Raw genomic sequence first — 27,988 nt, forward strand, 5'->3', positions numbered from 1 at the left:
ATTTATAATATTATGTATGCTGTAAGTAACTGTGTTAGTAGTAAGTAGTTGTTTAATTTTTTACTAATTTTAATATTTATTAAAGTATTTATTAATATTGACTGCTGCATGTAGGTTATTAAGCTTGTAGTTTGCGTTTTAGTGTTACCTTTAACAAGTGACGTTTCATCAGTGTTAACTCAAATTATGACTAACGAAATGATAATTGTAATAAGAATTTAATTTACTTAATAATAAGAATTTCTCACGAAGCAAGAAGCTAAACTTTTTTAAAACTTTCTTATCAAAATAATTTCAGATTCTTTTGAATTATTACAATGTCTGTCTGGTTTTTATTCTGATCGGTTTCAGTGATTGAATATATTATGTACTATCAGAGAAGTTGATTCCTATGCAAATCGGCTAAGTAGTTTGGTTGCGTTACGTCAAACCCAGCTGACAGATCACAATTAACATTGAATTGACATATTCGACCAAATAACGTTGGTCTGCCAATTGCATAGGAATCAACTTCCTCGATGGTACAAGTCTGTTCTTCTATGAAATTTTTATATTTTGTTTTTATACAGATCGTGACAAAATGCCCCGTCGCAACAACGTGCCTTACTGTGTAGAAAATCCAGCGGAGAATCTGATTACTCGAGTAAGTGTGATCTACATGTCACTCCATTAGGAGTTTTTACCTTGACATTGTTATTATCAGTTAACGGCCATTCCCAATATTTGATCTATTTCTGGTTTTGCCCTACTAGAGATAGGAATAGCTCACAATTGACATAAAATATATGTCTCTAATGTCAAATGTGAGCTATTCCTATCTCTAGTAGGGCAAAACTAGAGATAGATCAAATATTGGGAACGGCCGTAAGTGAGTTAAGAGTTTTTACCTTAAAGTTTTCAAAAGCATTTAACTGCTACATTTTTGGATTTTAAACGTTGTATGAATGAATCTTTAAGGCGCTGTGGCTGTCGCAACGACGTAAAATGGGTTTTTTAAATAATGTATTTTGTAAAGAAAATGTCATTATTTAAGTATAAAAAAGTACCTTTTTAAAATTGAGAAAATTTCCTATACGCAAAGGTATATCAGTACACAATTTGAAAAATTCTGCTCGATAGAAAAAAATCTCTAAGATGACTATTATAACGCTGTTTTTCATAATTAAATCATTTTATGGCTAAATTATTATACACACTTTCTAGAAAAAAACAAAAAATGTTATACATTTGTCGTAACCTAACCTAAACGATTTGATATATAATTTGATTTGTGTAATACTGAAAACAAAAGGTTTTTTCTCCTGTTTCCTATTGTCAAGGCGCGCGGCGAGCGCGTAACCGCCACTGTACAAGGCGCGCTGATACGAGTATGAATGTTAGGGGAAGGTGAGGTAAAATGATCCCCTTAAGGGAAAAATCTTAAGTATGGCTAAAGTTGAAGGAAAAATCGCAATATTTATATAGCTGGATGTAGTGGATTTACCAAACTTCGTGATAGCATACTTATTTTTTATCATATGTACGTACTTTTTTTGTACAAGAGGTTTTTGTAAAAGTTTAACTAAAGGATCATTTTATACACCCCTATGTATAAAATGATCCCTTGAGTTGGGGTAAAATAATCCCAGAGATAATATTACTTATTGATTGCGAATTTAAGCATGTAAGTAAGAAACACGCATTTTTTAGTTTATTAGCAAGTTTTTTAGGCTTCGGTAGCCAAAGAATAAAAAGGGGAGCAAATTTATTAAGATCTTGCTGTCTGTCGGTTTATCGGTCCGTCTCAAGGCAAAACACGATAGTAGTGACTTCTGAAATCAATGTCTTGGATAATACATTTGTTATTTAATAATAAAATTAAAACAAAATAACAATTTCATCAAAAAAAAATATTCGCCAATTTCTACTTTATATCCAGGGATCATTTTATACACACAAATAGGGATCATTTCACCCCATATACCAAATTCCAAGAAATCGATCAAAACACAACCATCAAATACCACGTGGGGTGATCTAAAACTGTTTAAATATTAGGTAACTGCTATTAATACCCTATAACAAAATAACATTTAAATAAACACGAATTCGTAAAAAGTTATGAAAGTCCAAAACAGGCTTAATTTAGATCAGAGCGACACTTTAAAAAAAAAAAAAAATTTCGCCAAGCGCTCTGATCGCCATGATACTATAAGTGGCAACTGGCAGGGTTATGGACAACCCGTTTCACGTGCATTTGGAAAGATGCCTCTGGTTTAATCTGATTTAAGGGGAGGGATATTTTGACCCGTAGGGATCGTTTTACCTCACATTCCCCTATATTAATGTCCTTTACGTCGATATTCGTACTGATAGACATCGACCTGCTAATTTTAGGGACTACTGGGCTTTAAAGAGGTAAGATAGGTTATCAAAAGCTTCGGTGTGTAACATCTCTAATAGACAAAAAAGCATCAGTTATCAAAACTACCATAGGGGAAGTTGTGCAATTATGATTACCATCAGCCACTCTAAAAATAAAAAATCAAATTAATTTTATTCAGAGTACATTTTTTACTAATGTTTAATTTCTTAACGTTGAAACTATGGTGCCTACCTTCGGGAACTAAACCAGTGAGAAGAACCGGCGAAAGAAACTCACACGGGGCCAAATTATACCGAAAAGATGGAAAATTACTCTTCTCTGAAAAGACTATTCTCAAACTATTGTACTGGAAGCTCGAGAACAGTTCTACAATCTGTAATGTGGTCGTAGGTGCTGATGGAGCAGGGTCTGGGCAAGTACTGTGACAAAGAGTTCGTGGAGAGCACCTCGCGGGAAATGCAGGAGGCGCTCGACCTCACGCAGGAGGAGATGGACACGTAATTATTGATATTGAAGGATGGACGGATGGAATAATGGATGGGCAGATGTGTGGATGGATGGATATATATTAGCTCGTATTTTTGGAATTATATTATGCAAATAAGTAAGCAAAAGTTAAATCCTATGAAAATAACAGCCTCTAGCGTTCATCAACTTTAAAAATTTTGCATACCTCATGTCTTTGCAATTGGATTTAAGAATAGGTATTTTAGAGGTGCTTCGAAGGAAACAAATACTGAACAGCTTCTATGCGTAAAACGCGATATACTCTGTAGTCTATTCTCTATAGTACGTCATGGTAAGGTACATAAATAAAATTGAATAAAGCAATCTCCTTTATTTGACTGAAATAATTATACTGATGATAATGAGTGTTTCAGCGCCGCGAACCAGATCATCCTGCAGGACCGCAAGATGACCGAGCATCGGAACATCACCGCCGACGTGGTGGGTACCATATTTATATAAAAGTGGTTACAAATAACATGGCCCTAGATTGTTACCTATACTACAAAGTTTGTAATCAATTTTCCAAAAAATATTCTATTCTATTTTTTAAAATTAAAAAAAAAAATTGAATACATGGGAATAGGGGGTTTTAGTCTGTAGATTGATTTACCTACTTCTTAATCTTGTTTACTTTTTGGACATGCTTCTTTTCATAGTTTGTTATTAGTTAAATCAGGCTTAGCAAAAGCTTTTATTTCCGCTTTCACAATACATTTTTCTTTTTCTTATTCTTCAAAAGTTGTTCTACTGTCCACAGCAACAGCTGCTGTCTCGCCAGTACCATCCCTTCCACCACCCTCCCATGCAGCCGCCGCGGAAGACATAGCATCCACTAGCTCATCTTCTGGCCTAACTTCCGCCTAGGCGCTTGACATCGCCTAGGCCAGCCCTACAGGTACCGTAGGGATTGAAGAGTTTTTAGCTTTGTTTGCTGTTTTGAGGTGATGACATGCTATGACATGTAGTTTTTGAATGACATGACATTGTCATAATTGACGTCAGAATTGACGTTGTCGTGATTACGACTTTATTTTGTATGACGTTGTTATGATTATGACTTTTTTTTGTATGACGTGGTCATGATTATGAAATTTAGATTTTGTTTAACATTGTCAAAATTATGGCATGTAGCTTTTGTATGATGTTGTCATGATTAAGATTTATGACATTTAGGTTTTGTAAGACATGTTTTTTTTTCGTAACATGTAGGTAACGGGCAATAAAAATGCATCCGTCCTTTCGAAGGGGCTAGTCTGCTCTATAAATCTTTTGATTTGTTCAAAATTATCACTCAATTATAAACTTAAAGTATTTTGCTAAAGTTTTAAGAAGATTTTGATAGCCATCAATGATACCACTTACAGTTTTTCTGCTTATGTCATACAATTTTTATAACCATTCAGATGATCATGGCATTTTTTAGACATAGCCCCTAAATGGTAACAAACTTCCAAGCCACTCAAAAAGGTAATAAGGGTAATGTAACGAATAGTGCTTTGTAAAAATGTATCGAGAGTTCTGATGCTTGCTATATTTTGTATTGTACATAATATTTTGTGAATAAAAAGGTAATATATTAACTTACACTAGCTATATATTTATACTATACTAGCATTTTGTCTAAATACTTCTGAACGAGTCATTTAAATTTTTCTTAATAAGAGATTTCAAATGAATAAACTTTTAATTTTTTTAACTCGACATTGTATTTTATAAAAACTACTCTCTTATATTTTATTTTAGATGTAAGATTTTAAATTCTTGTATTACAAAGACTAAGATTGCATACTGAATTGTATTTAAATTAAAACGGCAATGTGCCTTAGTAAAGGAATGATACTTTTTTATCAAATTTAAACCTACTTAAAATGTGCCAAATAGCATTTCTATGCGTTTAAATGCTAATTGCTAGTTATGTATTTTGTACAGCTTTTCCTGTAAATAAATGTTAAATTTTTGTATATAGACCGTAAGTTTTTCACAAAGATAATATTTGTATTTCAAAGGAAAATCTCAAAATACATTTGAGATTGTTAAGGAGCTTTTCTCTGTATTAATGACTAAATTTAATAATACTAAAAAAACGTAAACTACATACGTTTTTAATATAACTAGAGATTGCCCAATGGTCGAAGTTCGACCTTAGTTTCAAAGGTATATTTTGTAAAAAAATATTAACTTTATCATATTTTTTTCAACTCTTGTCTCTGGGACTCAGCTGATCTCAGACTGGCCGTGTAAGCATTGTCTATTATCTAAGATTCAATAAAAAAAAAGCCATAGGTAAAAGAGTATAATTCGTATGTATAGGCTTGTCACTCAAAAATCTGTCATTTTTCCTAGTGTGTGTGTTCTAGTGTGTGTAATGTTTTATTTGTTAAAAAAATCTATGATAAAATCATAATTTCAAAATACTCGATGCACTCCTTCACCATATAAATTATAACTGTACAAAATTTCATTCACCTACGTTTCCCCATTTTTCGTCAAAAGGGATACAAAGTTTTTGGCTCACGTATTAATATATAGATTTATCCTAGTAAAAGGATGCTATGACCTATTTTGTACTCAAACAAAAATTAGAACAAGATTGTAAAATTAATTACGCATGGAATTTAATAATTTCAATGTTTAATGGCTGGCACTGTTGGTTTCGATACATGCCTTAAAATAAAGAAAAATAATTGTTAAATGACGTCTCAGCTAGAATCTGTAGCATCTTTAATTCTGTCTACTCTGGCATCTTCTTTAGATTTCGTATGTTTAATTAGGGCGCCGATTGCGCCAGTTTGGGTTAAAGTTAAGCCTCGGTTAAAATATATTAGATATTTATAGTCTGTCAAAAAAGTGAAGAAATTAAAAAGCGGCAACATCATAGTATCATCCCTTTTTTTATATTGATTTGAAAGGGATGACACTACGATGTTGCCACTTTTTTTTTTCTTCACTTTTTTGACAGACTATACATTATTTCTCTCTCTTAACAATATTTCCTCTCTTGCTCTTCGTATTTATGAAATAGTATTTTGACAGAGTTAATTTTAACCCCGATTGGTGCACGTGAGCTTTTATAACATTTTAGCTTCTTTAGTGTTTCTAAGGCAGTGTTCATAAGATTATGAAACAAGCTATTATTAAGCTTGTCATGCTACAAAATTGCGTACCATGCTTAAATAGTATTTACGCAAGCGCTGTTTAAAATTTTAGTAACCTAAAAAATAGTTTCCTAAAAATTGTTCCAATGAGTATTTAGAGATTTGAATGAGTGTCTTACATTATTATACAAAGTATGAGATATTCTAGTCATGCTTTTACTGTATATTATAATATGACAAAGATATATTTTAATGTTGTATTTTGTATGAGGTGTATTAAATCATTGTTATTAAATTAAATAATTGATTAATGTTTGTTTTATTTTTGGATACCTTTATTTTTTATTAAGGTTTCATTGTGGTAATTATTTATAACTTTTAATATAGACTTATTAATAAAATAAACTAATTCAGATGTGCCCTTATATATTTATTAACATTATAATATTTTCAATCACATTTTCTAATTTTCACAATTCAAAATGTTTATCTTCATCTGTTTTAGATTTGAACTCGTCAATAGTTTCTGTAGTAGGATCTTTCTTATGACAAGATTCAAAGTATTTCCCTTCGTTAGCTTCATTGTCTATATTTATAATTTGACAAGGTGAAATAGCATCCGGGCGACAGGCTTCCTTCTCTCTCTTTTCAATATTATTTTCATCATTTTCATCATTTTGATTATCATCACCGAGTGGATAAATGAAAGAAACCACTCGGTCTTTAATACTTCCAAGGAGAGTAGTAATGCTCATGCCAGCTTCATCAACTTTCGGAACATCATATTTGGAGCTTTTCTCTAGTTTTGAAGCAACAATACTTTCTAATATCCCATGCACGTTTGATTTGCATGAAACATCTTCATAAAGGTGAGAACTCATCTTAACTTCTCCGAAATTGGAATCGTTATATGAATTAAAGTCACACTTTTTTGCTTTTGAACAGCCTGGATCGCATTCTTTGCAATTTTTGTCGCTACAAGGTTTTTCTCTAAGACCTAGAGCTTTGAATCCTTCGTCTGTGATTAATTTTGCGGTTTCCCTGGTTTTGTCACATGCAGTTCCAATAAAGTCTTGGAATGATGTTTTGAATGTTGTCAACGTTGTAGCTGAGGACTCTATAAAATTTTGAAAACTTGAAGTCGATGAACTCTTATTCGGACAAGGCTTCACTTCAGCTGAAGCTGCTACATTTTTATTTAAGCATGGTGCATTATCTTCGGTAGCATTAGGTTTGGTACATGAGCTACTTTCTGATTTTTCAGTCTCTAGACATTTCAAAATACAATCGCTTAATTGCGATTTAGGTGACTTGCATGACTCTTTAGAACATTTATTGCTATCATATGAGGACTTTTCGTTGCAATGACTATCAGACTTTTTAGTATCTGAGCTTATTTTAGGATCTAAGTCTTTGTTACATGGTTTTGGAGTATCACAAGGTTTTGGAGTATCACAAAGTTTTGGAACATTACATGGCTTAGGAGTGTCGCATGGTTTTATAGTATCGCTAGGTTTCTGAGCATCACATGGTTTTGGATCATCACAAGGTTTCGTAAAAGGACAAGGCTTTTGTGAGTCATCTGATGTTGTTTCACTCATTTTTGGACAACTTTCTATATCATTATCATTACTAACCGTAAAAACGAAAACATCATTGACATTTCTATACACCGATTTCGCTGAATCTTTATTTTCTGAATTGTTAAGACTATTTTTCGACGTTATAAAAGATATAACGTCTTTACAGTATTTGTATTCATCTAATAACTGTGTAGATGTATTCTCTTTATATATTGCAAAACTCGTATCTTTTCTATCATTTGTGGATTGTACAGTATCTTTACGCTTATCACACTCTTTATAACTTTCTATGCTATCGGTTTTTCTTACTGGGTTTGTGGTGTTCTGCTTTTCGATGGTTCTGTTTAAAATTCCTTCCAGGGGGTTTTCATATGTTACCGTTTCGTCGTTACGAATAATATCTTCGTCATTTCTATCATAAAGCACTAATGATTTTGAATCCATTGCTATTAAAACAAAACATCTTTTTCGTATTTTTTTTTAATTTTTATAAAACTGTAATTTGTAAACAAAGTAAATGACGTTTTCCTGAAGTATTTTGGAAGAATGGCAAATTTTTTTATTTGTTTACGTCACTGTGCAGGTCAAATAGGTAGATATGTATAAATACTAGCTATTTGACCGAGCTTTGCTCGGTATCCGATAAACACGAATAAAATGACATTTTCTAAATATTATGATTCCTAGCTAGATCGATTTATCGCCCCCGAAACCCCCTATGAATGATTTCATGAAAATCGTTGAAGCCGATGCCGAGATTCCAATTATATATATACGAGAATTGCTCGTTTAAAGATATAAGATAGTGTGCTATATTCAACAGGCTATATTACATTTCCAATGGGAATTTTTTATCAACTTATTACGTATCATCTCACTTCTTAGTGTACAGAGGACATTGATAAGAAATATTAAATGGCGAAAATTTGGTGATGAAATCAAAAACATACTTATAAACTCATTTGCCTTTATTTCGTACTGGTGCATGTCTTATACTAAGTACAAATAAAATGAAACTATACGAACTGCTATATCACTTATAGGCCCTCAGAAGCGATCTCTAAATAAATATCAAAATACAAGGAATGAGTAGCGTCGTGGACTTTTCTAGGGTCAAAAGTAATATCAAATAAGTAAAAAATCTACTAAAGCGGTGGTTCTAAGCAAGGAATCTAAGAAGGTTCCTTGTTTAGAAGTCCAGAGTCCAAGCAGGTACCTGGACTTGGTATTAATATTCTTTAGATCTAGGCCATTGCGTATTGCGATTTGCGGTACGTTGCGTCGACGTCGAAATGAATCAACGTATGCCACAATATGGCTGCGTTACAACAACTTTCGAGCGACGCCGTTGTGGTGTCGCATATGCGTCATAGCAATGCGATGTGGCCTCATTCTTATTATGTTAATTAAGGACATTGTTATATGGAATATAACTTAAAGGTCGGAGCAGAGGGCGCTATTATCACATACAGTAAATAATCCGACCGAAATCAGACGTTGCACAGCGGGGCTAAAATGGTCACATTTAGCAATTCTTCTCAATCAATTCAGCAAATGAATTGTAAAAACTGTCAAACTGACGAATGTCAGAGATACGAATTACTAGACATGAATTGCAAGCAGAGTGAATATTTGCGATTAAAAAAAATGAATCATATTACGATTCTCCAAAGCGACCATTTTAGCCCCGCTGGTCATATCAGAATATTGACAGAAACTTACGGCCGTTCCCAATATTTGATCTATCTCTGGTTTTGCCCTACTAGAGATAGGAATAGCTCACAATTGACATAAAATATATGTCTCTAATGTCTAATGTGAGCTATTACTATCTCTAGTAGGGCAAAACTAGAGATAGATCAAATATTGGGAATGGCCGTTAGTCAATAGTCGAACAAAACTTTTTGTTTACCGTCTGTGTTGGTGCTGCCCTAGCGTGAAAACATTGCAGTAATATATCCTAGTTGATAGAGGTTTTTTAAAACTGTATTGACAACATTTTATATTATGTTGATTATTTTATATTCATCTTATTAAAATTTAACAAAAAACTTTAAGGATTTTTTTTTCATTTAGATAAAATAATAACACTAAAATAATATTTAATTAGGTATTTGCAAATGAGTAATGTAGAACATTAATTAATATGAGAACATAATTATTATTCCGTTGCTTCTTTCACTAAAACATTAATTATCAAGCAAATAATAATCAATATAAGTAACTGACATCATGTAAACTAAACTTAATAATCAAATTATTAAGTTGCTTTGCTTTTTTTAAATCGATTAACTAAATACATAAAAATTAACAAGTAAATACAGCTCGCAATTTATATTGTTACAAAATACATATTTTCTTAATGTTTTTCTTTTATTCAATAATAATAAACAAAATTGTAATGAGTAAATCTTACAGTATCATAAAATTCATTTATTACAGTGTCAATAATAAAATATTATGATTTTATTTCATGCTTCCATACAAAAAATCTGGTATTGCCATTAAATACATGGTTGCAATAAAACGATTCATTTTACAATAAGTACCTATATAAAAGAAAAAGCCTGGAAAAGTCCACCTCTTTGGCGATTACTGTTTCAACTAAAACCATTGTTTTTAAACTTTAAAGACGTACTGCAAGTCTTTGGCATACCTCTAAACTGTATGTAGTCACTGGTTGCTCATATATACAAAACAAAATGGACGGAAAAGATAGGATCGTACGAACTAAAAATTACAACTTATAATACTACGATAAGCGATCTAGGGCTAATATAAAAAGTAAAAAATGAAACGATAATCTCATTGTAATTTCAAATAAACTACGAATTTATACATCTTTAAAAGCATCTTAATTATAACAATATAAAAAATAAATTAACTTAAACGTTCGATATACTTGTGCTTGCGGGCATTTATTCGCTAATCTGAGGTAAAAATAAACTTACGTTAATATTTACATCTTGAGATTTACACTTTGGCTCTCAACTTTAAAAATAATGAGTATAACGGTGAAGTCAGCTGCGAAATAAACTAAATTGTCTATAGCTAACTTCATACTGGGGAGACGGCGCCATCTTGATTTGGCTGTCGAAATAAAACGACGCTATTGGCTGGCGTCCGAGCGACAGGGATTTCCACCAATTACGGACTCGCTTAGTTCTATTTCTGTCCGCGTTGGCGCTGCCGGTAGCTTGTGGTCTGGGAAGACATGGGGTAGAGACCTAGTATTCTGTATTGTACACTGTCAACGTCAAACTGATTACTGTCACTGTGTCCTTTGTCACTTTTCGTTGTGGCGCGCCTGCTACTGCTCGCACGGCGTTCGCTGATATCTGAAACAAATACATACAATAATTTTGTATTGAACGTTGATTCACTAGACCTACATATTGTATGATTGGACTAAAATTATCCAAAAAGAAGCAATCCCAAACGTGGGGCAGTTTGGGTGTGGACACTGTTCGCCGCGACATGCCTTGTTTTTAATATTTGTTTAGGCGTATAAACACTCATACAAATGGGCTATATTTACAAAGCTACAAAATTATACAGTCACTCGACAGAATGCCGGAAAAGTTATCCACTACATAAATATTTTTATTTATATGGATACAGTCTCTATCTTAACTCGATAAACAAAGTTGTCAATCCCTAGAAGTCTCCGCGGCCGATCAGCCATATACAATATGGTGAATCCCCGAAGTTGGGAACTTTAAAAGCGATAGCAGAGGAATCACTTAAATTTAATGCCCTATAACTTACCCTCCCTCGGGACCCAGCCCTTTGTCTGAGGGAGGGACAAGTGTGTATGCCCTTTGATTCGAAATTTAAAATTGATACTCGGATTGTATATTGATAGAGTATTGATCCTGCGAATTTTCTTGTTCGTAACACTTAAAGGTGGATTTTTGGATTTCAACCCCTTTTATCGTTATCCCTTTGAATAGATGTTTTCTGAAATGTACACTAGGTTTGAGCAGTTTCCTTCCTTACTAATTTTCTTAGGTTCTATAACTACTTTAAATGAGTAAGAATGTAAGGAAAGGTGATAGATGATGATGTCATTTAAGTATACCCAACACTTTTTCGTACAAAAAAATTAAATACCTTTCTACTATGTACATTCGGATTCAAAAGCTACTTACAGCCCGAAACCGACAGAATTACAGTGTGATAGTGAAGGAAGATTTTTTTACAGTAAACTAGTAATTTTTGCCCGCAACTCAGTCCAAAATCCGTTTATCGCACGGGAACGGGATAAAAGTATCCTATGTCCTTTCCCGGGATTCAAAGTATCTCTATACCAAATTTCAGCAAAATCGGTACAGGAAGTTTGTAAAGTTATTACACTCCAAATTTTCACCACAAAAATCCTCCACATCTATGAATTCGTCCAAATCAACGGGTTAACACCATCAATAACCATTTAAACCTCCATCACACGTGAAAAAAGTCAGGTAACGAGTGGGCTCGCCGCACGCGAGATTCATCTCCCGGCGTTAAACATGCCACACCGCAGCACATTAGTCTTACCGGTTTGGGCATTTAAAGCGTTTAAACCGAAAAGGTGTTGGCTATAAATAAACTCGAGGTAAAGTATTAGGGCCAGGCCACAACACTGCGTTGCGACGTCGTATGACGTATCGCAAAAACAGAAAAGCAATGTATTTTTTTGCGATGCGACGCCGCAACGCACTGTCGTGGCCTGGCGCGAAGGTCCGATTCTGCCGCGCAGCTTAATATTTGCCCCATTTTTTTTAGATATCCTACAGAGTGTCTGATTCATAAACTGTGTCACTACATAATAATCCTAAAAAGAACCAAAAGCGCTAAAATTATTGTGAGTATTATCAGTACCAGTAGTGCTAGCACAACAAAGTCTACCAGCTGCACTTTCAGTACTGTCAATAATGCTGAGTGCTAGGACAAGTCAACCCAGTGGTAGCTGCTAACAATGCTAACTGCTAGTAATAAATACCGGCAACGCACCTACAGCTCTTCTAATGTTGCGTGTGTCCATGAGCGACGGTAGTTGCTTTCCATCAGGTGACCCGTTTGCTTGTTTCCCCCATATTTTATATAATAATAATAATAACTGAGCACTTACCACTTGGACAGCAGGCCGGTGGCGGCGGAGTGCGTGTAGGGCCCGCCGTAGGGCGAGTACTGGGGGTAGGGCGCCGCGTACGCGTACTCGCTCGCCAGCGTCGCCGTGCCTGCAGACAATCAATCAAGTGTAATAATCAATCAATCAAATTTTATTCAATGCTATTCACTCTAGAAGAGTGACGTCAGGTGCATAATATCAAAATTTTGGCCAATTGAAGCCTTTCTTTTACTCTATAATATTAGCTCCCACACCGGTTTCGGTGACGGTGGCCGGTTTCATTGAAACCAAGCCAGCTAAGCAGGAGTAATTTTATAGTGCCCAAGTGTGTGCGCAGTACACAAGAGCACTCTCTATTCCTTTACTCTCATAACCCAGTGGGACGGAAGACAGACACGACTGGCGAGAGATCAGGCGCAGCGCCGACTTTTTACATGCCCATATTGCGACGTATGGATGATCTTACTTGTCAGACAATCAGGTGATCAGCCTGAATTGTCCTAACCAAACTTAGAAATAACATTTCCAACGCGGGAATCGAACCCACAACCTCCGAGTCAAGAGCCGCGCTCTGTACCACTAGACCATGGAGGCGATATTATTCTTTTACTCTATTCCTAACAGGAATACACTATAATATTATGTATGAATTAATCAACGTTGTTTGCTGTTGATGTGGAAGTCGTAGAATATAATATTCTAGAGTTAGAGCAGTAATTAAATAAACATACAACTAGAACTTTCTAAGTACTAATAATATGGGCAAGAAAATACGATTGTTAAAAAAATACATTCACACCATCGGTTAAATATGTTATTCAAAGCAAGACAATATTTAAACAAAGAATCATAAGATAAACCGAGAGAACCCTCGACATTTAACTTTGATACTTTAATTCACGAATTATGAGGAAAAAAACTCTCGACTGGAGTACAGAAAATCTAATTTTCCTCTCGCATTTGTTATACAAATCTCGCTCTTACGGCATACGTAATAGGGGATAGAGGGTGAGGGGGTGTTGCCTTTGGTCTTTAATCCACCGCAATCTGCTTGGGGGTGGGAGGTGGGGGGTGTTTAATAGCTCATTCGGGGTATGCAAATAATTTTCGTGGGGATCATACGCGCTTTGTCTGCGAGAGCTAACGAATCGAGACACGAGGTTTGGTAAAGTGCTTCTTCAGACTTTATTACTGACGGGGGACGATGTTATGTGATATGCTTGTGGTTAAAATTCGACCATTATTATTGTTATTGAATAGCATTTTAATTTTTTTTATCAACTTATTCAATTATAATTCGCATACACACAAAGTCGGCAGTCGCACGCACACAAACACCGAGCTGAAGTCTGCCAATCTAAAACGACGTTAGACGATTTACGGTAACGCCGCAGGAGTGTTAGGTGTATTTACGTTACGGAATTTCTTTCGGTCGCCGCGCTCGCAATATAAGCTATGCAATTAAAAAAAACATAAGCAGATTCCACTTACCGTCATAGTGTGCGTAGGGCGGGTATGGCGGCGCGGGCGGCTGCAGCACCACGAGCGCGGTGTCGGGGCTCCCCGCGCCCGACGGCGGCTCCGCCCCCGACCCGCCGGAGTCGTTGGTCGCTGAAACAACATGGCCGGTTAGGTGGAGAAACAGACATATTTGCTGTATTTATTCTGATCTAGATAAAGATGCGCTAATCTTAGGAAGTTTAAATTGCAATTTTTTTTGTGCTAGACGATGGGTAAAATAAACCGGCGTAAGAAACTCGCACAGGGCCATCTTTTACTAAAAAAATGGAAAATTACAATGTTATCGCTTACAGCTATGTAACAAAAAGTAAAAGAAAAGTAACCTGCATGGAGCCACCCTATTACCTAGGTGTGCTGTCCTCGATGTATGTCCATTTATAGACAAAGCTTTTAGCCATTATGCTCTAGTCATTAAGAGGATACAACAGGGGCTAGAGAAATGAAAAAAAAGTACGTGTAATATCTATAGCTGTCTCCCTTACCTCAAGCCTATACCGCAGAACGCGATAGAGACAACTGCAGAAAATCCAGAAAATCAACGATTCGTTGTCCCCTGATTCCTTCTCCAAAACTTAACCGATTTAAGTACTTTTTTTTATTAAAGATTAAAAAAAGGCTTGAGCTGTGTTCCTATGTTTTGCTTTTTTTGTATAATCTAGCCAAATCTGTTTTCTGGACGTTTGAACACAGTGGAAAATCTGGCCATTTTTTTGGGTTTTTGAACGTTCATATCTTATTTAATAATTAAATTATGAAAAAAAAGAAAACATAGGGACATTGTATTAGTGGCCGCAGATATTCAGGAAAAAAATTGTAACTCTACTAGCATTATCCAGGGAGGAAACAGGGGACAGCGTTTGTATGGAAAAAAGGGCGGTGTGGAATCCTCTTAACAGCAAAGAATTAGAGGAAAATGTGGAAAAATTGGGAAGTCATTTGAAGATGCAGCTGAAGGGCAAAGCTTGTCATACATATAATGTCGATGAAATAAAAAATAAACATTGAGAAAATGGATCATAATAATTTTGTAGCATAAGCGATGGGCGTTGTAGACATAGGCAAAGCTATATATATTAAATATACGAGTTAGAAAAGTTTGTTAACCAATTTCTCGCTTTCAAGTTAGTTTTTTGATTGAGTCTCGCGTGTGTTTTAAAAAGGGCATACAAATAAACCTGGCAACGGATTCGGACCTGTTCCGACCGCAGGCTGCGGTCAGGAGTCGAACCTTGCACTTTCTGCCTCTCGTTCCCGTCGACCACAGCTTCCTTGTTATGTTTACAAGAAATTGTGTGAACACGATTCTCGTGAATCGAATGTTACTTCGATCGCAAGTGAGGCAGTCTGATATCGAGCTTTGCTTGTGGAGAGAAATTGGTACATGTCCTACTCCTTCTTTCTTTTGATTAATTTCATTGCGGGACAACGTTTTGTTGTTCCCAAGACAGTTTTATCTTGTCCGTCGGGCAATTCTGAGATCGTTTAAAAGGATTTTCGGTTTATTACCACTATTAATTCTGGCCTTATTCTACTGAAATAGCATTACGAGGAATGTGTGGTGGGCCAATTGCCTGTATAAATAGTCTGAGTGAGCTTATTCTAGGTGTGAGAATCGAACCCTGATGTACAGATGTAACCCAATTCTGTGATATTACGCACGTGACTGGATTTTCGCCCGCAAATGGCCTTGTTCCGTTTTAGAAATTAATTTTCTGACCAATTTTGTTGATACAGATCTATTGATAAGTATAAGAAAATGACGCCTCCGTTGTCAAGCGAGAGAGAGCTTGGCTTTTCAATCGCGGGTTTTAAGTTGACGTGGGTCCATGCTTCGGCACGAATGGGCCGGCTCACCGGAGAAATACCACGGGCTCACAGAAAACCGGCGTGAAACAGCGCTGCGCTGTGTTTCGCCGAGTGAGTGAGTTCACCGGAGGTCCAATCCCCTACCCTTTTCCCTTCCCTGCCCTCCCCTATTACCCTATTTCCTCTTAAAAGGCCGGCAACGCACCTGCAGCTCTTCTGATGCTGCGAGTGTCCATGGGCGACGGAAGTTGCTTTCCATCAGGTGACCTGTTTGCTAGTTAACCCACTTATTTCATTAAAAAAACCCGCGTTCGAAACTTTGGTTAGGTCAATAGGTAATATTATGCCGAGGGCTCTACTACTCGTAGCACATAAAGTAAACAATCCGACCAAAATCCAACACTCAACACCTGGTTTGTATGTTATTAATAACTACCGAACACCATTTTCATAATAATATAAGGTTTTCCCTTGTTTTAACCAATCGATGTATAAACCATAACGCAGACAGTCGGAATTGTCGGCCGACCGCCGCAAATGATCGCAATTTGTTTCGCGTTCATTTTGTTTTAATAAAGTCAACTACGTGATAACTCTGTTCAATTATTGTGAGTGGCACACACCTTTGTATGGTTATTACTATTTGACAGATGTAATAATATATTATTACATCATAGAAGACGGCTAAGTTACATTAGTAAAATACACAATGGGCATTGTCCAAAAAAAATCACATGTACTTTTTATATTTTTTTTCGTTAAAATAGGGTATTTTAAGAATATAAATTAAATAATTTTGAAATTCATTGGCTAGTTTTTTCTGAATAAATTTTTAAAGTTTCGCTCTGACGTCATCATCGGCCGCCAATTGACCTCCGCATATGTTTTAAATTTCCTTTCAATCTTATTTATAATGGCTGGTTCGTCAAATGCAAGTTCTCATTATGTGAAAGCTGATACGAGAAGCTTACCAAAAGTTCGAAACGTAATGTTGGTCGAATTTATTGCTAATTTAACGCCATTGAAGGTCAAACAAAGGTTAAACGTATTTGTTAAAAAATATAAGTAACTAATGGGTATTTTTTTCGTTTATATACAGAAAAACGATCACTGACCTTATTCCTCGAAATGTTTTTGTAATGAGCAAAATTAAAAAAAAAATGGACAATCCCCATTAGAAGATTTGGGTAAGTATAGCTTAAACAACATAGATGTAAGACAAGACGTGTTCTTTTTCAATATAGAATTAGGGGGCAAACGAGCAAACGGGTCACATGATGTAAATACAACTACCGTCGCCCTTGCAACATCAGAATATTTGCAGGTGCGTTGCCGGCCTAAAGGCATGCAGAGAAAACATGACATGTAGGGGCAAAACGTGGTTGTATTGCTTTACTTCAGGGTAGCTGGGGTCCATTTTGACATTAAGTTTTATCAGTAGACATAATTAATCTTATTAGTTAGCAAATAAGGAATCCTAGATCAAAATTAGTCCAGCCGTTTAGTAGTTTCGAAGCAACAGACACACTGTTTTGTGTAGAATAGCTCCGAAATAAAGAATAAAACAGAGAAAATAAACCAAACATTTTTTACAACTATTTTAGGTGTGATTTTCTAAACAATAGGATACATTAGATCCAAAACCGCAATAGTCACCCACTTCTCAGAGCGATGACCCGTGGCCAGGTGGGATAGTGGTGGGACAGTGGTAGGATAGTGCAGTGAGATGGTGGGATCGAGTTACTGGCATCAAGTTACGGGATGTGGCTGATCATGAATGAGGAGCACTTCATTCACAGTTTCTTTATTTACGTTTGCCGACTGCAGAGAAAGAAAGGTAATATTGTTTAGTACTTTTTTTTTGTATGTTTGTCTTAAGACAACTGATCTATCTGATATTGTTTGAATCAGCGTAACAAGCTTTTTGATAAGCGATCAAGGAAGACCTAGTTGTTACAATATGCTAAACACTCTATTTATTAAGATAAAAAGTAGATTAACTCTAGATGTTATAATCAAGAGATTAAGTTATCTTGTCAAATTAAAATCTGTACGGTAGTATCACGCAAAAACGTAAAGAAACATACTTGTGTATGATAGTACCTCCAATACTTTTGCATTTACAATAGCCTATTGTACCTCTGGTTTTGAGCTATTTAAAATATGTATTTTCTAGTGTCTCTACATTTAAGGTTAGGAATACGCCAAAACCTATGTGTAAAGTGCACAACTATTATTTATATCTTTGAACAACCTTACAGAATTTGCTATTTAACGAAAGGTGACCGCAGAGGGTTAACGGTGACAGTTTCTCCGACACCGCAGCCTTCTGGGGCGTGACTGATCAGACACACTTGTTGGCTTACTATCTTACTATACTGTAAGTCATTCATTCAACCAAAAGAATATGTACTATTAAGGAACTGATTCATAGGCTGATGGCAGACGAACGTCACGCGTTGACGCGTCGACAGGTCGACAAGTGCCGTTCGTCTGTAAGAACTAAGAAGCCTTATGTTAAGCTCAACCATCAAATTACGGTTTGTTAATCGTAATTTGATGGTTGAGCTTAACAACATTGAATTGACATAAATATTTTTGTTATTATTAATATTATTATTAATCCGACCAAATAATGTAGGCATGTCTATAGATCAATTTCTCTAATGCAGGTAACTACATAATGTTACACAAAGTTTACTCATATTATCTACTTCTCTACACCTGATACGTTTTCCAACACAAAACAAGCAAGCAGATTAAATGAGCAATACCCAATTAAGTGAGTAAAGTTAAAATCGTGTATTACTTATACCTACTAGCGAGTAGCGCCCAATTTCACCAACGACTGTTAAAGTTAATTCTCGAATTAGTCTTTGGAATTAGTATCGTGTTACCTCTTTCGTTCTTCATACGAATGAAAGGGAAGACATATTTTAACAAGCTGTTTACATTCACAGACGTCGCGTCGGTGAAATTGGGCCTAAGCGCAGCGTCACGTTTTTGATCGTATCTTCTTTAGTTTGCGCAGGCGCCGCGAATATCGGCTAAGTGCAGGTTGCGGGTGTGGGGTTAACTAAGTGGTTGCGCGACCTTGATTGTTTAGAAACCATAGAAATGCGGAAATGCAGCATCATCAACACTAATAGTAAACTTTTGACGATCAGTATTGACTTGCATAGATACAGTAGATACTGGATGCTGGGAGTTGCTTGAATCAAGCTTACTACAGCTGCTACTAGGTGCTGGATAATGGACACTGGACTGTATTAACTATTTAGTAATCTGTGACTAGACGGTGGATATGTTTATGTATGCTGGTCCAGTACGTCACCGTTATGAATTCAGTAACGATGGATCCTTGAGAGGATTTTTTGGAAACGCATTTAAACCCCGACGGACTGCTCACGCGCAGCTTAGCCAGGTTTCAGCTGTTCATAAGTTTAAGCTCAGTGGGCATTATTGCCTAGCGTTTTGATCATTAGGCATTTTCGGTATGCATGTCTTACCCTGCTCACTGTTTACAAGAGGTGCAAGCCAGCCATCAGCCTGCATAGCATACGCCAACGAGATATCTCACTCTCGAGATAATTAAAAACTGCTCGTCTCATAATGTCAAAATCTCGACAAAACTCTACAAAAATGTGTTATTTCGATGACAGATCTACGCGAGAAAAAATGTTTGTCATGCTAGGGTCAATAGAGATGAAGAGACAAATCATCAAACATTGAGAAAACATGTAGAGTGAAATATCTCGTTGGCGTATGCTAGGCAGGCTGATGGACCCTTGTAATTGGCACTTTCTCTGACTCATCTTAAAGCTGCTATCTACCAATATTAGCATATTCCAAGGTGGCTTACCAGAATGCGGCGTATAATGAGGATGGGCGGCGTGCTCGTAGGGCGCGTCGAACAGCTCGCCGTAGTAGCCGCCGCCCACGCCGCCCACGCCCACGCCCACGCCGCCCACGCTGCCCACACCCACGTTGCCCAGCTCCGACAGCAGCTTGTATTCGTCCTTCAGGCTCCATTTCGATGATGACCACAGCTGGAACATAGTGATGATTAGGATTGATGTCTAGCGGTTAAACTATGGTAGAACTTGTTTAACTTTAAATAAGTGACTCCACTAGGTCACTAGTTGATATAAATGAAAGATTTGTACTATAAATACGAGAGGGAGGCGCGTCATTTTAAGTTGGACCAACTCTAATAGAGTAAGGACTATCGTAATTGGATATCATGTGTGGTAATACAAAACTTGGTCAGCAATTTTTGGTTTTTAAGTCTGCAAGTTGCGACTAAAGTGTCAACTTTTAACTGAAAGTCCCGCATTTCATCATGAAATACTAGTGCTATTTTGTTGACAAAATGCCCTGTCTTCTTCCGTTAGAATTGTCATATAAAGGTACAGATGGGTAATGGAAAATTTCCCGAAAGAAAAGAAAAAAGAAAAATTTCCAATATATTTTTCCAATTTTTATTTAATACTAAATTAATAATTAATACTAAAAACAAAATAAATTAAATATTTAAGGATCCCATACAACAAACGTGATTTTTCAAACATTTTTTGCTCGATATCAATGATGACAACACGTAGGCACTTGAAATGTGCACAAAATACTCATCTGTATTTATACTTTAATAATTAATAAAAAAAAATTAATAAAATAAGTAATTAAGACGGGCTCCCATACAAAAAACACAATTTTTTACTATTTGTGCTCTATAATGGTACGGGACCCTTCGTGCGCGAGTCCAACTCCCACTTGGCCGATTATTACTATTTACTATTTCATTTAAACTAATAATTTCAGTAAATAAATATTTTTCCATTATTTTTCCAATTTTTCAATTTTTCAGAAAAATAAATTGAAAAATTTCCGGGTTTTAAAATTTTTCGGAAAATTACCCATCACTATATAAAGGCTATTTATTTCATGTGTTACCAGATTTTACCAGAATTTCATTCTTTCTTTATTACAGCTCTAGGGTCAAATTCTAGTGTACACCCATGAATGTAGTGTGTAAGTGTAGTGAATCCAATTCGAGATAGAAGAATTGGACCCTAAGTTATAGTATGTAATAAAAACAAGAATGAACTTACATTAGAGTATATCTGATCCCCGTTGTAGTGATTCCTCTGTCTCTTCACGTCGTCTTCTGAATGCCCATTGAAGTCTCTGTTCTCGTCTGCAAAGAGAAGAATATTTTATGTTACTTAAAAGTAACTGGATAAGAATAGTCGATATATGATAGAGCAGTTACAATAAACACGCTTTATTTTTAAATGAACCAAGAAACGAGCTGATGGAACCTTGCAATAGACAAGATTTTTGTTACTGAAACGAACCAAGAGAAGAGCTGATGGAACCCCTCAAGCGACATAAGTTCTGGGACGCCTTTAGACACTCCCAACATTGAATGTTTCGTTTTCGGTCATTCCTATTTCTCCTTAGGTACTTTTTTACATAAATCGTTACTGCCTTACAATTTATGTAAAAGAAAACATCACGTCTTAGCTTTAAATTAACTAATAAAAATTAAAGATTTTGTCGGCTTTGTTCTTATTCTAGAATCCTTATCTAGAATTTTACAATCCTTCGTAAAGTTTAAGTACCAATAATTTTAATAGCGTAATTCCGTTTTATGTATGTAAAGTTACACTCTTTGTTCCTGAGAAAAGTTGTGAGTAACGACACAGGAGCATAGGGACCATGTGTCTATGGTCCCTGCGCTCGAGTAGGGAACGGACGAACACTTGTCGATAAATTTTATCGATGTGTCTCTCGAGAGATTTTCTAACAATCACATTATATTAGAACGATGTTTCAATTCTCATTGGAAATGATACGGTTTTAAAGAATATGTAAGTAAGTCTTTAATATGCTGTCGCATTTTGAAAACACATGCTCTAAACATTATTACATTGCTAGGGATTAAAGCTAATAGCAAGCTTTGAAGCTAAGCAAAATATATTTTGTATTTTATGTTTTTTGACGACAATGGAATCACTATGCTTACGGCTGCATACAGAGGAGTTTGATATATACTTAACGTTAATGAAATGAAGACTTTTAAATAGAGTATCTACATTTTTTGTCTGTGTTATAAAATATCTCTTAGTGTGGCCATTTATGTGTGTTGATGTTAAGTTTTTATTCTATGCAATTCTAATTTTATCGTCAAAACCATCGACAAAACTGCTCCCTATCTCCTTCACCATAGTGTGCGGCGGGCGTGACGCCAGATTTAGAGAGCTATTACGGCGGCTGAACATATTATATTATATCTTTGCTTTACTGCCTCTCCTCGACGGTTTATTGTCTAACGCTATAATAGAGGTTTTTGAATTTTCAGCTATGGTATTTGTTTTGAATGCTTAGAAGCGTGCTTAGGGACTTAAAACCTGCATATTTTCACAAAGTTCTTTTTTAATTAATTCCGGAATAAAAACTTATTCATGGTGATTTATAAGTTTCTGCAACGATACACATTACATCCATAGTTATTGTTTTTTTTTATTAAATAAGGGGATATGATATTTGTGGAAAATCTATTTTGAACACGTTTGTCTTCAAGCCAACTTTACTGAAACTTTTAATTAGCCGGTAGGCATATTATATAACCAGGCTTATAAAACTGATTGCCTATTACGTATCCGCTAAAGCAGCGAACAGCCCTAGTAGACAAGTGGCAAGCGATTATCGTAAACGCTAACAAAATGTATGCGATTTGACATAAGTCATCGCTTCGCTAGCGAATACTAATGTCAATTCCCATACATTTTGTGGCGTTGGCATTGGCGTTAACGGTAATCGCTTGCCGCTTGTCTAGGCAGTTCAGACTGTATTCATTTTTACACTAGACTCTTAGAATCAGCGTTCATTTAAACAAACATATTGCTCTTTACATGTATAAAGAAGCTTACCCTGATCCTCATGTCTCTTCCTCTTCAGGCCGTTGCCGTTGTGGAGGTCGACCTGCTCGATGCCCAGGATGCCGTTGATGCTGTAGCTGCCGGTGCTGTTGACGTGCTGCTCCGACGTCGGCGTCAGCACCGCTGTCGCTCCCGGCGCGCTGCCCGCGTGCGTTATCACCTGGGGATTTAGATGTGACTATAGTTGGACTGTACCAGTAGGCCTACTAAGAATTCGTTTTGAGACTCAAACAATCGGACGAGAATGCCGCGTCCTGCTCTAACAACGTCATTTCACGTTTGCTACAGTAGGACGCAACATTCTCGTACGATTGTTTGAGTCTCAAAACCGTTTCGTGGTAAGGGCCCAGAGCCTTACTAAATGCTTTAGTGGTGGAAGTATTTATAGATATTGGAGCACTTTTCTTATTCCCGACGTATGAGCTAAGTGATAAATGGAAATGTGGTTGAAATTTAACAGGGCTTGGGAGTAGTTAACAAAGTAGCTGAAGATTTTCTTTAATAGTTTGTTCATATCGTGACATAATATATTTTTTTAGAAATTTAAACCTCATCACCAAATTGTGTTATCAGTAAAATACAACATATAAATATAAAAACGAAACCTAAACTCTACTTTACTGTACTAACCTCATTTTTTCACCGAAAGCCTAATAAAATACAATATCCTGACAAAACTAAGATGGTATTTTTTTTATGAAATAAGGGGGCAAACGAGTAAACGGGTCACCTGATGGAAAGCAACTTCCGTCGCCCATGGACACTCGCAGCATCAGAAGAGCTGCAGGTGCGTTGCCGGCCTTTTAAGACGGAATAGGGTAATAGGGGAGGGTAGGGATGGAAAGGGAAGGGAAGGGAATAGAGGAGGGAAGGGAATAGGGTAGGGGATTGGACCTCCGGTAAACTCACTCACTCGGCGAAACACAGTGCAAGCGCTGTTTCACGCCGGTTTTCTGTGAGAACGTGGTCTTTCTCCGGTCGAGCCAGCCCATTCGTGCCGAAGCATGGCTCCCCCACGTATAAATCTAATATGGTATCTAATAGGAACAACAAAACTGTTGTAGAATTTAACATAGCAACACATAACACATCTCAAACCAACCAACACTGATTTCTGTGATAGTGGTGGCTTTTACCGACAGGAATAGGTAACTTTTGTAGTGCCTTTGTACCTCCGGTAAATGTGAAAGATCTAAACCACTGAACTACTTAAATCCTGGTGACCATCATACTTACCGAGACCACGCTGCCCTGCGCCGAGCTGATCTCCTGCTCCTGCTGCTGCTGTTGCTGCTGGTTGTGCGCGTGCTTCGCCTTCTCCGCGGCCTTGTTGCGGACGATCCTGAAAGAGTTGCATCCGTTAGTGTTGAGCATTTTCATTAACTAATTCTTCGGGCATTATCGTTATCACTTATCGCTGGTTTATAAGTTATCGTTGGCGATCAGTAGCTTTGTCCACACTGTGTCTTTTTCTGTTCGTCAAGGGCATGCGCTATAGCGCAGTCAACAGCGAACGTGAGGCGTGCCCGCGACGCATGCCCTCTGACCGTATCCAAAACTTCAAAAAGGACAATACTGGCGTTGCGTTCCTTGACGCATTCAATTATTGAATGCGCCAATATGAAAGTTGATGACGAAAATTGAAGATGAAAGTGCACAGTGTGGACATAGCTATTGGATGCTTTAAGTGCCTGACAGACGTACGAACTTAAAGTACGCGGGTTTTAAGTTCGCGAACTTACTCAGCTCGCGTCGGTGACACACGAGTACACTGGGTTACCATGTCGTCGACGGAAGAAGCTTTGTGTTATTTAGGAATAATATCATATTACGTTTTAAAAACTAATAAGAAAAAACTAAATCGAAAAGTTTAAGTGTATACGTACGTACATATTTTTCACACAGATGACAACCGGTGGGTGAAACTTTCGAACAAAAAAAAAAAATTGGCTTCCAAATTTAAACGTAGCAACTAAATTAAGTTGGATAATCTGTACAATTTTTAAGCAAGATCGACTGTGATTGGTTGATAAAAAAGACGAAGAAGAAGTTTAAAACTCAAAGTTCGATTTTCAGTTAGTGAAAATTATTTTGTAGCAACTCTTTCAAAAATTGTAAATTAGTGGATTCATTATTGAAAAACAAAAAGTAAGCCATTGTAAAATGTAAATATAACCGTAAATTGATAAATTGAAGCAAAACATAACTATGTCATACTGTGTTCTAATACAAAGTATGTCATAGTGATTATTTGCATATTTGTATAATAATTTACAACTTAAACTATAATAATATGAAAAAGATAGATTATTATTTCATGGAAAATATTATAATGTATCAATATGTATGCAGTTAATTTCGAAAATGTTGAAATGTGTCTATTGATTTATTGTAGTAATTAATTGCACGTTAAGGTCATTAACTATAATAATTTATGTATGGAAATGTAGTAAATGAAAAACTTTTCATTAATTTCAGATTTTTAGGTCCCTGTACTAGTTTGCAACATTTTAGTCTGCAGGCAATGGTTGTTAAGGAGATATAAGGAGGAGGAGAAGGAAGGTATGGGATTATGAGAGGTGCGGCCACTAAGGGAAAATCCTCTGATCAAGTGAGGTGGTATACAGCTGGCCTGAGCCCACGCGATAGATTTCAGCTGTCATATGTACAGGGTGTAACAAAACAAAGTAATAATACTTATGTGTGTATGTATAAAGATGCGCGTCCACTGGATCGGAATCGGAGCGTACGCAGCGGACGGATTTGTTGCCTAAACCTTGTGGATTAAATCTGTTTTATTGTTTTGTGTTTATTTAGCTATGTACAATAATTTTTATTGAAATAAAACATTTATTTGAGCTCATTTCTTATTTTTTTAATTTTTGGTATGTTTAGAGAGGAAGGTTTTGCACTTAAAATTTTTAACTTTAGTTTCAATTTTAAAAAATAATAAATGTTATTTTTTATTCTTCTAAGTCCGACCTCTTGTAACGTAGTATATGACATTCTCTTTGATGAAAACCAACTTCAGTTTCGTTTGACAGCTCGAAATTGTTGCTCTATTCCACTAGGTATATTAACTTCATTGTACCAAGGAGATTTATAGTTTGGACAATGAATTTTCTACGTCTACATGTAGGTACATCACAAGTACATCAGCAGCATCAGCTATCAATGAACACCAATAAATTAATATTTTGTTTGATAACATAAAATAAATTAAGATTTTGTTGATAATTAAAGATTTAAAATTAAAAAACGTTTTATTTGACTGAAAAATGTAAGCATAATTTTTAGCATTAATTACAGTAAATTTTAACAGTAGTTTAGCAAATTTTGTATCAGTCGTGTTGGCAACACTGTCTGACGGCTCGCGGCTCGTGGCTCGCGACTCGCAGTGCTGCCAGACGTACGAGCTACGAGTAAAATTCCAAGACGGCGAACTTACGCGGCAATCTTTAAGTACGCGAACTTTAGGTGACACACAGGCGAGTAAGGTCGTCGAGCCATAAGTCCGCGTACTTACTCGCGTGTTTGTCACCCCCTTCAGACATAACTGCAAGCTACGAACTAACGAGAGAACTGTCTGATGTGATCAAGCTGGTTGTCTGAAATTGTTGGGATACCTAAAAGCTTGAGGTATCAGTGATAAAATTTTCATTAAAGTTTTTTTTTTATTAAATAAGGGGGCAAACGAGCAAACGGGTTACCTGATGGTAAGCAACTACCGTCGCCCACTCACTCGCAACATCAGAAGAGCTGCAGGTGCGTTGCCGGCCTTTTAAGAGGGTATACGCTCTTTTCTTGAAGGTTTGCAGGTCGTATCGGTCCGGAAATACTGCTGGTGACAGTTTGTTCTAGAGTTTTACAGTGCGCGACAGAAAGTTACGCGAAAAACGCACTGTGGAAGACTGCCACTCATCATTCCTTAATTGCGACTATCTCTATCTTAAAAATGGTATAATGGCAACTTAAGTAAGGAAATTAAGATTATGCAGTCTATATAACGAACCCATGATCTCAACACAACAGTTAGCCCAATCATAGAAAACATGATTCCTCCATTAAAAACTGCCGTGCCACGTGCATACACGCACATGCAATTCTGGCGAGTCGTCGCGATTTGCCACACTTCCCCCTTGTCTCTCTTCCCCCTTGTTCACCCCTCCCCCCTTGTCAGTTGCCCCCTCGCCTCCCGCAGCCTGCGGTCGTCCACTGACACGTGCCACCAAATTGCCAGCAGAGTGAATTATTGCCCTTTTATTTTCATATTTCCAAACTGTCAGGCGATGTGGATGCGCAAGTTTAAAGTGCAAGTTGATTGGGCACGAGAATAAAATAAAGCATTGTACAGTATTAAAAAAAAAGTAATAATTTAGCTGTGTCTGAGCAGTGGATAACAAGTAATGCGAATGTGTGATTGTCTGAAACTTCATGCTTCAACCCATAAAGTTAATATACCTAGCGGAATAGAGAAACAAAGGCCTGAGCAAGCGAGATGTCACTATCAGTAACACTGCGTGGTAAAAAGCGACGTGTGATACATGACAGCAGCACTCTTTTTTTGACGTCCAGTCGGCACGTACCGCACGTTGACAATATTTTAATCTCATAGAATTCATGTTCAATCATGCTTGTGTGAGTGTATACGTACACATATTTTTCACGAAGATGAAAACTAATTTCGGTTTCGTTTGACAGCTCGAGATTGTCGCTCTATTCCGCTAGGTATATTAACTTTATGCTTCAACCAGAGACCGGTTTCTCGAATTTGGTTTTGGGTTCCGGGAAAGGAATAGAATAAGACCAACTTGGATGTTAGGCATGGGTTTATTTTTTTAGACTCTTAGTCTGTGGAAAATACATATTAAAGTATTCATCATCATCATTAATTTCAGTATTCATTGCTGCACTCGTTAAACGAGTTTCGGTCTAATCAAGTCGTGGAGAAAAGCAACCGTACTAGTAGAATCACATTGGATCCTAGGAAATACGTAAGTTAATAATATTAATATAAACAAAATATTCATCTCAGCAAGGTAAATGGTTGC

At 36.4% G+C, this 27,988-nt stretch overlaps 2 protein-coding genes across 8 annotated transcripts in view; one reads left to right on the plus strand and one right to left on the minus strand.

The window, feature by feature from the left end:
• LOC121736876 (muscle calcium channel subunit alpha-1-like) overlaps positions 1-4,442 on the plus strand; it is a 55,222-nt gene extending 50,780 nt beyond the window's left edge. For all 5 annotated transcript variants that reach the window (XM_042128347.1, XM_042128348.1, XM_042128349.1 and 2 more), the window contains 4 exons: positions 570-643; positions 2,756-2,862; positions 3,247-3,313; positions 3,633-4,442. In XM_042128347.1, coding sequence (XP_041984281.1) covers positions 570-643; positions 2,756-2,862; positions 3,247-3,313; positions 3,633-3,701 — 317 coding nt within the window. In that variant the 3' untranslated portion in view covers positions 3,702-4,442. The remainder of the gene's footprint in view (positions 1-569; positions 644-2,755; positions 2,863-3,246; positions 3,314-3,632) is intronic.
• Positions 4,443-10,037: 5,595 nt separating this feature from the next.
• The window catches only part of LOC121736785 (paired box protein Pax-5), an 86,168-nt gene continuing 68,217 nt past the window's right edge, over positions 10,038-27,988 (minus strand). For 2 of the 3 annotated variants that reach the window (XM_042128172.1, XM_042128170.1), the window contains exons 6-11: positions 24,174-24,279; positions 22,929-23,097; positions 21,105-21,190; positions 19,856-20,042; positions 14,158-14,277; positions 12,663-12,775 (exon numbers count right to left, since the gene is read on the minus strand). In XM_042128172.1, coding sequence (XP_041984106.1) covers positions 12,663-12,775; positions 14,158-14,277; positions 19,856-20,042; positions 21,105-21,190; positions 22,929-23,097; positions 24,174-24,279 — 781 coding nt within the window. Of the gene's footprint in view, positions 10,892-12,662; positions 12,776-14,157; positions 14,278-19,855; positions 20,043-21,104; positions 21,191-22,928; positions 23,098-24,173; positions 24,280-27,988 lie in introns of those variants that run through there. The other variant, XM_042128171.1, reaches the window with a different exon arrangement.

Source organism: Aricia agestis, chromosome 19 (assembly GCF_905147365.1).
Source record: "Aricia agestis chromosome 19, ilAriAges1.1, whole genome shotgun sequence".
In the NCBI taxonomy this organism is placed as follows: Eukaryota; Metazoa; Arthropoda; class Insecta; order Lepidoptera; family Lycaenidae; genus Aricia; species Aricia agestis.